Here is a 10,052-nt window from a genome sequence, read left to right as displayed (position 1 = left end):
GTATGCTTCAGGTGTGGTTTCCATCAGCCCGTCTGCTGGAGTCGTCTCTGTTGTGCAAACATGCACGAAGACGAGCCAAAGGTCTGACTTCGGCTTCAGTTTGGACCTTTGTCTTTACTGAAATTGGCAAACTTGCTGCCCCCCCTTATTAGGCCAATCAACATATTGTTGTAAGTTGCACCCTACCCCCCCAATATACAGGTTTCACTTTAAACATCTGTCTGAACTGTGCCCCTGCTATTGATATTCTAATTGATCACCTCCCCCATTTCAGCTGAAGATACTGATAAGGACGGTTAAAAGAAAAGCGCTTTCCCCCACAGAAACTGTTTCATTTAGCTAACAAGAAATACTAAAATAAAATGACTTTGTAATTTACCAATTTAAAATATGTCAACCAGAACTAGTCATTTAGTTTCAAACATTGTAGTACCTGATATCAGTCGTATAAGTTGAAACAAAGTTATCTCTCAATTGTGTTTTGGCTGCAATGTTAATAATACATGATGGTTTAAGTTTTAGTGATTAAGATTAGTCTAATAAAATCTGAAATTTTGCAGCATTGGATTTCCCCTGGTGCATGTGCAGGTTCTTTTAATTTATAAATAGGTAATTTGACTATAATGTCATCATGACACTACTGATCACTATTGATCGTTAACTTTGCAATATTCATTCTGTCTGAGCAAAACATTGGTTTACCCTTACACTTAAGTATGGCATGTTACTTATTATTACTTACTGATGAGTATTTTTGACTCTCGATCTTGTATTATAGCTAATTTCCCCTCGGTGGGACTAATAAAGGATTATCTTATCTCATCTAACGATCACAGTAATGTAGGGATATAAAGTCATAATTGAATCTGTGATTGAACTTCATTGACATGTTGACAGTTTCCTTAAATCAGTCTAATTCATAGATAAACTTTTATAAAACTCTAAGTAACAAACCCTGCTGTCAACCTTACGGCTATAATGACAAATTTATTATGCTTGTATTCATTATCAAATACTTAGTTATATTTCCTCCCTTTTAATTATTTATTTTGTCTTATCTGCCATCCAAAGTCTAACATCATACAATGCATAGTGATTTTAAAGAAAAAGAAATAAAAACATCACAATACATCATTGTTAGATGGTAGAGTATTGAATCTTTGGACCCATTCATGAGCCAGCTGTCACCCTGCTTCACACTGAGAGCAGAGACTCCAGGCTGCAGTGTAGTTTCAAACACTTTACTGATAAAAATTAGGATTACAATGATCATTACGCTGAAAATTTCATGTTTCATATTTTTCAATAATTACTAGTGTCAGTTCACCAAAAGCTGGGCAGCATCCGGCAGATAAACCCCAATCGTAGCTTTAACCCAGATCACTGTATTGTTTTGAATTGTACTAGATATGCTGGAACCAAAAATATTTAGCATTTTGTCTAAATAAAGGATTTATATAATATTCTCTAATCTTTATTAATATTCTTTAACTATAACCATTTCCAGGTAAATCTGTGTAAAGGTGCTCTTTGATATTTGCTCTTCCTCTTTCCTTAAATAGTTAAATCTTATTGTTCAATTGCAGCATCAGTTGCATATATTTTATTTCTAAATGTGAGGAATTATTGTCAGTACTATCACTGTCATATGTTTATCTAAAAACAAGTATCTGGCAAAAAAGAACTTAATACAGTATTACAAATATCAAAATGCATAGAGACCTCACTAATTCTTTGGCTGGCTTTAGTGCAGGTAAGTTTCCTGAAGAAAAACCTGTATTATGTTATACAAGGTTCAGTTCTTTTGCGACTTTCCCTGGACCTCATCGGAGTTTATTGTGTCAACTCTGTATAACTGAACTTTACCTGTGGTCTTAGTACTTCTCACTACTCTTTTCAAAGAGTGGCTGGATCAACACAGCATACAGGCAGCCTGTGCTCACTTCCAAGCAAAACCCATACAGTCCCGCCTCATGTACAGCCCCAGGGGCAGAGCGGAGGCTCCTCCCTGTCTGACTTTCTGGTATAAAGCCCTCTCCCCCTCAGTATACCTCAGACCAAAGTTTCGAAAGTGTGTGTGCATGTGTGTGTGAGGGGAGCTTTCAGAAAGCTTCATCCCCTGAGGAAAGAAGAAAACGACGAATAGGAGAAAAGCTTATTTATTTATCTAAGGGTTTTTTCCCGCTCACACAACCCTTGATTTTCAACACCTTTTTTCTCCAATGTGGATTACTTGGAGCTGACCGCGCTAGGATTAAGAAAAGGATATTGTGTTTTTACTGAAAGCTATGGTGGCTTACGATGAACTGGGTAGCTTGGTGCCTATCAAACGGACTCTGCAAGTGATAGACTACCAGAACCACGCCAACAAAGACTTAGAGGTGAGTTTCCGCAAGAAAAACGCACATGATGGTGGTGGTAGTGGCTGGTACTTCCACTTTGCTTAGCTGCTACCGGTGTCTCAGCAGAACTGTTTGTCTAGAGTTCATTTAGCTGAAGTCATATATTTGCGTCATGTGTCAGAATGTGAGTAAATCAATGCCTAACCTTGTTTTTATCTTAGTTGGGTGTGCTGTGTGTGTTCTGAACTGCCCTGTGCCTGTGAGATGAGACTTTGAACTTTGTTCTTAGGCACTTAAAACTCTGCACGAGATACTACCTAATCTGGAAAAGTTAATCATTGGATCACATTGTACCTGAAGGAAGCTATAAACAGTAAACAGCCTCCACCCCAGGAGGCTGCTCAGCCCCGGTGCAATACGCAGAGATCAGGTTGTGTCTGCAGACTTAAGGTTTTGCAAAGAGCAAAGCCACAGGGGTTGAATTCTCAGTCAACAACCTTGCTTCCATTTAACTTAGTCCTGTATAGAAATACTTTGTTTTTGACCTCTGACTCTGAAGTCAGAGGTCCTTGATGTGAATTCAGCTCAGCGGCCTGAGAGCATTCCTTCAGCTATTAAAGGGACCCAGGTGTTGAAACCCAGGTGTGGCCTCTGTACTGAGAGTACTCACTTCAGCTGCTGCCTTCCCGTTTTGAGATCTGCATGGTTCCCTTTCGGAAGACAATTCGGGATGCTGTGGCTTCATTGACAGTAAACCACAAGATGAAGGGGGAAGTCTGTGGTCTATGCATGAAACAAGCCTTGTTTTCACAGAAATTGCACGAGTGACACACTTTTTAGCCTTGTGCAAGGTTTTTTTTCTCTCTCCCAGTGATGACCTCAACTCTATCATTAACGGTCAGGCTGTTCTGTTCTTAGCTCAAGCTGTGCTTTAATCACAGGGACACATCTGGGGGGTTAAGCTCATAGCATACATTAGGTTACATCAAAGAGAAAGCACAGAACGATGTTTATGAAGTTGCTATCTCAGATGAAGAGTTAAAGGAGCACACATGTGCATTTCTAGAGGGTCATTGTTCCACTGATAAAAGTAACCCAAAGCAGCAGCTCAAACCCTGGCTCCATCTGTTTTCTTTTTTTTAAAGTTCGCTAGACGCACTGTAATTCCTGGGTCAAACTGCCAGGAATAGCAACTTTCCCTGTCTGCACTGTTTCAGTTTACAACTGATTCACAATGAGAGGGTTTAGTGGCCTTTTGTTATTCTGGGGCCAGTCTCAAACAGACAGGAAGCGCATAATGGCCAACACACTTTTCCAATATTGACTTTAGGACCCCTCACCCTCCTCCAACTTTTGCTTTTTTTTACTTGTTTTCTATGTCTACAGATATTAAAAGGTCACAGACTAGAGGCAGCCAAACCTGATTTCCACAGACGAATACAAAAATTCTGGCCTTCTATGTATGTCAGTCAAAGCTGTCTTTTTGATGGCCACCGCCACTAGAGGGCTTGTTGTGCTCTCGGGGGTGTCTGGCTGTTGCTATCTGATCTAATGTGGAGACCCGGGCCAGGCCACAGCGTACTGTGACTCAACCGCAGCCTCAGCAGCACCAAGGCCACGCCAGAATGAAGTGTATCTGTTCCACAGCTGTGTCTGCAGGGCCCGGAGCCTCAATGACTGCTCTGTTTCCCAGATCCGCTGAGCCAAGGCAAAATCTCATTTGGCCTGAGTCAGGAGAAGCAAGCAACTGCTAGAGTGCTGCACTCAATTTCAAAGAGCAGTGCTTCATTAGTGTATAGTTTGTGAAAAAGTAAACTGTTCTGTGGGGAGTGCAAACTTTGGTAATGCCAATTATGGTTGTGGCTGTCTCATCCTGTCCTGTCTTTGAAGAGGCTCAGTGGGCCAGCATCATTACCTCAGATCTGCAGCTCTTTGATTCCTGTGGTCTGTTGTTGATGGCACAAGGCCAAGTACTTCTCTCCTTTCTCCCAAGCTCTGGGCTGGCTGAGGGGAGGAGTGGGGGGTCACCTGGTCCAGGTGTAGTGCTGCTCTCACGCAAAGCTCTGTGAAGAGCTTGTCTCGACTTGCAGCTATCAACACCGCCGTGCACCCCCTGCAACGCCACACTATGTAAACACTTGAGAAAGGACAGATTCTGTGTCTGCTGCTGCCCCCCCCTCACACGGCTGGTCTGTTTTACTGAACAGCTCTGACAACACTGCCATTCTCTCACATACCACTTTATCTTCCTGGGAAAGGTAGTTAAAGAGTTAGAGCAATCACTTGGCATTTATCTTACTCTGTTTGAATGATGGAAAAGCTCCATTCTCAAGTGAGACTGTAGCTGTTGTAAGACCAGATAGTAGCAGTGCGTGCGTGTGTGGGGGGGGGGTGTTGAACAGCTGAGAGCTGGGTCTCGTGCATTCTTAGCATTCCACCGGACCCCCTTCCCCTCCAGATCAGCAGTCAGTGAGGGTCTTTGTGCTCAGTGGGCTGGTCTGGCTCAAGACACTTCACATGATGGAGCCAACAGCTGCTGGAGCTGCTTCCTCCGACTCAGTGTCTTTGTCTGTCTGCTGGTCCGCCAGTCTGTCTGGTTGCTGCTCAACCTCCACCCGAAGAAGCGTGTAAAGTAAATTATCATTATTAAAGACTTGATGTGCTCTGTTACAAGGAAGTCACAAGAGAGTGAATGGGCTTACTGCTGAGGCATCGGTGAAAATTTCACACAAAGCATTACTAAACAATTATTTTCTTTCATTGACGCAAGCTACGATAAAATGCCTGACTAATCTCTCCTTCCATTTTCCCTTGCTTCTGCAGGAACCCAGCAACAAGCGTGTCCGACCTCTCGGCAGGGTGACGTCGCTAGCCAACCTCATCTCTCCGGGGAAGCATGGGGCCGTCCGGCGCTTCGGCCAAACCATCCAGGTAATTCACCATGACCCTGTGCCTACGGACACCCCTTTGCTGTTGTTACGTGTCGTGCCAAACAACATGGTTTCCAATTGCATCGTGCCTGACATCTGGGGCACCCTCTTTTCCATCTGCAGGCCTCATTCCGAGGTGATGGCAAGTCGCCGGGTGTGCCCCAGAAGCCTTGCAGCAAGGCAGCGGCCCCCACTCCGCCTAAGAGGAGGAACAGCACGCTGTGGTCAGAGACACTAGACGTCCACCAGAAGGGAACTTTGTCAACAAAAGAAATCAAGCGGCAGGAGGTGAGAATCAGCTCCAAATCAGTTTTTTACAGTGAAAATAGTAGAACGTGGTTAGGAAACCAAGGGAAAAGTGTATTTGTAGCCAGGCATGGTAAATCAGAAATCCAGACAGCAGTAAAATACTACATAATTTATAAACTGGTTTCACAAATCCCTGTAGTATTTGTGTCAAATAGTCTAAATGGGGTCAAAAGCAGTCCAGGGACCATTTCCCAGTCTCTTTCTCAGTCCCCAGCCACTCCACCCCCCATTTGTCCTGCACATGCCAGATATCTTAGCCAACTGTCAGACTTTGCACAGTTTTGTACACAGTGAGCAAGGAGAGATAGAGAGCAGCCTGAGATTCAAAGTTGACCCCAGTCATTTGTCACCACTGCAGTTTTAGATTTAGTCTAATCACTGTCTTTAGCAATCATCTAACATCCTGACTCGTGTGTTTTGCTAAGACGGTGTCTTTCTTATCCTCTTCCTTAGGCCATACATGAGCTGTCTCGTGGTGAACAGGACCTGATTGAGGACCTCCAGCTCGCACGCAAGGTTTGTACTTTTAAACCTCCAAGGGATAGAGAGTACTTATAAAGCAAGCAGATAAAATCAAAGTCTGGCAGGCCTTCCTTACAGCCAAGCCAGGAACTATAAAAAGACAAGACTTATTCCTCTGTCTTTCTGTTGTAACCTTAAAACTCTTCACTGAGCTATTCATAGTATCCACCGCCTCTTGGCCTGCTGGGATATTGTTATTTGACAATTTTGGTTCTCCTCCCATCAACAGGCGTACCATGACCCAATGCTGAAGCTCTCCATCATGTCTGAGGAGGAGCTCACTCACATCTTTGGAAACCTAGATGCCTACATCCCACTGCATGAGGACCTGCTGTCCCAGCTCTCTAAAGCAACAGGGCCAGACGGAACTGTGGGCCAGATCGGACAGATTTTCATTAGCTGGGTAAGTGTTTTTTCACTGAGTCATTGTTACCTCGATGATTCTGTTGATATTCTGGTTTTAAAAAGAAAGCCAGCATTTAGTTAACGTTTCCCCCCCCCCCACTTTCCTCTGCAGCTGCCCAGGCTTAACGCCTACAAAGACTACTGCAGCAACCAGCTGGCAGCCAAGGCGCTGCTGGACCAGAAGAAGCAGGACAGACGAGTGCAGGACTTCCTGCAGCGTTGCCTTGAGTCACCCTTCAGCAGGAAGCTGGACCTGTGGAGCTTCCTGGACATTCCACGCTCCCGCCTGGTCAAGTACCCACTTCTGCTCAAAGAGATACTGAGACACACTCCACCAGAGCATCCAGATGTCGGCAGTCTCGAGGAAGCTGTAAGTAAACATCAAAAAGGAACCAATGTTATCCTTTGACTGTTTCTCCTAAAATGTGTTGCAAGTTAATCATTTGATTCCTCTTTGTTCTCAGATCACAATCATTCAGGGCGTTCTATCTGACATCAACATGAAGAAAGGAGAGTCTGAGTGCCAGTACTACATCGACAAGCTGGAATATCTGGACGACAGACAGAAGGACCCTCGCACCGAGCACTGCAAGAGCCTGCTGTGTCATGGGGAGCTACGTAACAAGAGCGGCACGGTGAGCAAATCAAACACACATACTTCCCCCTCGACAACACATTGCTCATTTGGCTGCAGCTTCACACCCTGTATAAAGTAGTCGATCTGTAACTGCTTACTCTGCATACCCCCCAACCATCTTTGATCTAACCATGCAAGCATGAGCTTTGATAACATCTTCCAGAAAAATGTTCTTGTGGTTTTGTGAAATATCACTGTTCTGGTTTTGATATTTATTCTGTTTTTCTTGTCTGTCTTCCCAGAAGCTGTACGTGTTCCTGTTTACTGAGCTGCTGATTCTCAGCCGACCCGTCACCAGGAACGAGCGCCAGTGTTTCCAGGTTTACAGACAACCAATCCCAGTGCAGGACCTGGTGCTGGAGGACCTGCAGGACGGAGACGTCAGAATGGGCGGCTCCTTCAGAGGCGCTTTCAGCAACGCAGACAAAGGTAAGGCTTGTGTCCAACATTGAAGTATTTGTGGCTGTAACTGTAGTTTTGTGTCTCCTGTTAAATATATCAAACAACTAATATCATATTTTTCCATTTCTTTAACAGCCAAGAACATTTTCCGAGTACGCTCTCAAGACCTGAGCCAGGCGCAGTCCCACACGCTGCAAGTCAACGATGTCTTCCACAAGCAGCAGTGGCTCAACTGCCTCCGCAGCGCCATATCCGTCCACCGGCCCGTCAACGAGCCTACCACACCCAGCCCGCCCATGAGTGCCGCCCGCTCCAGGCGCCGCCCCTCCTCCGTTTCGGCCATCGTCCACATGGAGGAAGCAGACGAGAACTGCCTGCAGCCGACTTCTCAGTCAGCGCCCTGCTCGCCATGCAGCAACACAACGCCCAGCCCCACCCCTTCATCTTGCTCCTCCTCTTCATCATCAACGTCTTCGTTGTCCCCTCTTACCTCGTCCACATCACTCAAAACCAAAAAGGACAAGAAGTCTTTATGTTCTTTAGGGAAGAGAAAAGAGACTATGGTTTAGTCTCCAGTGGGCAGGAGACAATGGACTCCTGGGCGGACATTTACTTTTCTGTACATATCTGTTAAATAACAGCGCAGAGAAGCGTGGGACTTGTATTTATGTGCGTGTGTGTATTATTACAACAGTGTTCTGTGTTACTGTCCTCTTTGGCAGCTATTTACCTCACCCATGCTTCCAAGTGCGTCCCACAGAGACACAGTATTCTGCAGAGACGTGCATGAATTCCAACAGCTTTAATAAGGGAAGCACAACAAGGAGCAAGCAAACATTTCACACATGAATCTGTGTGTCATGAGTGGGTTTCTTGAAGATAGAGGTGGTGCATCAAATCCTGTTTACTATTAATTTGATATTTAAACATTATTTTAGACCATTTATGGGGAGTTAATGAAAGTTTTACATTTTTATATTCTAAAATTAATTATAGTATTATTTTTTTTTTTAGATATCATAAAGCAGCACTGTTTTAGCTTTTAGGTGAAGTTATTTGAAAAATTTGAGCATGTTTATGAGGCAAGAAAAGAAGAGAATCCCCAAATAGAAGAGATGTACTACACAAAGCTACAACTTTCTCTGTAAAAGTCTGATTTTTTTTAGATAAACGAGAGGATCTTATTTTTTTATACATTCCTTAAATGACATGTTTGGACCCAAACACTTTTTATTTTTTCATATACTGTAGTCAGAGGCATTAACTTAAATCCCTAACATGTGAGATTTCATTTTCTCACTGTTGGAACAAAGACAACACTATGATTAACATAATAATCATCAGATGTTGACATCATGTCAGAGATGAGAGGAGGAGTTATTGAATTCAATTTTTGAACTGAGCCATGTTGGTTTTTAAGAAAAAGCTGACTTTTCAGAATGAAACTTTTCAGTGTAGCATCTTGCATGGAGCTGTTGGTGTGGGCACCGCTCACACCTGTTGAGGCAGCAATGATGTATGAACCTGTCGTGAGGGACGGGACGGGTAAACGTGTAAAGGACTTGCCAAAGAAAGTAGAGGAATGTTGACTGAAGGCTGAAGAGATGAAGTAAAGACGAGATGGTTAAAGTTATGTTTAGGAAGAAGAAAGATCTGTAAGAGCAAGATGTTTCAATCCAGTGATATCTTGCTCTGAGATGGATGATAGAAGGTAAAACTTGAGTGGAAAAAGAAAGTAGGGAAAGAGATGTGGAAAAAGAAGGTTTTCGTATGTGCACAAGATGTTGTCAATGAGATGGAACAAAAAGAAAGAAAGAAGGCAATTTGCTTGCCTCAAACTGTATTTAATAAAAGAACAATAAAAGTCTGTAAGATTTGCATCTGAACCTTTGCTTACGTGTCTTCTTCGCTCTGACTTCACCGTTTGAGAAATGCAGAGCCCCGAGTGAGGGGTAAAAGGAGATACCCATTGATGTATGACTGCTAAACTCTTAACTAAACAGTCATGGGCGCCAAGAGAAACATTTGCAATGTAAGAATTAGTCAGGATTAGCTTTTTTATATCAAACAGTGACATCCCTGCCTGGTCCCTTCAGGATTATAATAACTCATTGTTGATAAAATTTATATTGGAGGAAAGGCCTCATGATTTCCATTAGGAAATACTTGACACATGGTTGCCAAGAGCCTGTGAAACATTTGAACAAACAGATCTGAGCTGAAATTGGTTCACACTTCACACTGGACTGTAGTTTGGTGATGATGCAAGAAGAACAAAGTGATTACCAGACAGAGAGTTTACTGACAGAGGCTCTTTTCAGCGAGCGAGCAGTTTAAAATCAACACATTATGTATTTTGTCATAGTGCAGCAGATTTTCTTTCTCTTTAATTTGTCTTCTGGGCAGAACCCAGCTCCAAAAGTATTAAGTGTGTTAGTCTGAGAGCATTCTCCAAACATTGGCTCATGCTCCCCACACAGTCAGGCAACTTTAATAGAAGTTGAA

At 43.4% G+C, this 10,052-nt stretch overlaps 1 protein-coding gene across 1 annotated transcript; it reads left to right on the top strand.

The window, feature by feature from the left end:
* Nucleotides 1–2,072: 2,072 nt before the first annotated feature.
* net1 (neuroepithelial cell transforming 1) lies at nt 2,073–9,433 on the top strand. The gene is made up of 9 exons (XM_061066676.1): nt 2,073–2,381; nt 5,166–5,273; nt 5,396–5,560; nt 6,035–6,097; nt 6,333–6,506; nt 6,621–6,878; nt 6,973–7,143; nt 7,388–7,574; nt 7,683–9,433. The coding sequence occupies exons 1-9, from the start codon at nt 2,289–2,291 to the stop codon at nt 8,114–8,116; spliced, it is 1,653 nt and encodes a 550-aa protein (XP_060922659.1). The 5' UTR covers nt 2,073–2,288; the 3' UTR covers nt 8,117–9,433.
* The last annotated feature ends 619 nt before the right edge of the window (nt 9,434–10,052 follow it).

Source organism: Limanda limanda, chromosome 1 (assembly GCF_963576545.1).
Source record: "Limanda limanda chromosome 1, fLimLim1.1, whole genome shotgun sequence".
Classification (NCBI taxonomy): domain Eukaryota; kingdom Metazoa; phylum Chordata; class Actinopteri; order Pleuronectiformes; family Pleuronectidae; genus Limanda; species Limanda limanda.
The sequence above is the reverse complement of the archived record's forward strand: the minus strand, read 5'-3'. Positions and strand labels throughout refer to the sequence as shown.

What these genes read in the sequence shown, in the direction of transcription:
- net1 (XM_061066676.1), top strand. Translation starts at nt 2,289, where the DNA reads ATGGTGGCTTACGATGAACTGGGTAGCTTGGTGCCTATCAAACGGACT. An exon ending in TACGTAACAAGAGCGGCACG is followed by an intron (nt 7,144 to 7,387) that starts GTGAGCAAATCA and finishes CTGTCTTCCCAG; the next exon opens with AAGCTGTACGTGTTCCTGTT. An exon ending in TTTCAGCAACGCAGACAAAG is followed by an intron (nt 7,575 to 7,682) that starts GTAAGGCTTGTG and finishes TTTCTTTAACAG; the next exon opens with CCAAGAACATTTTCCGAGTA.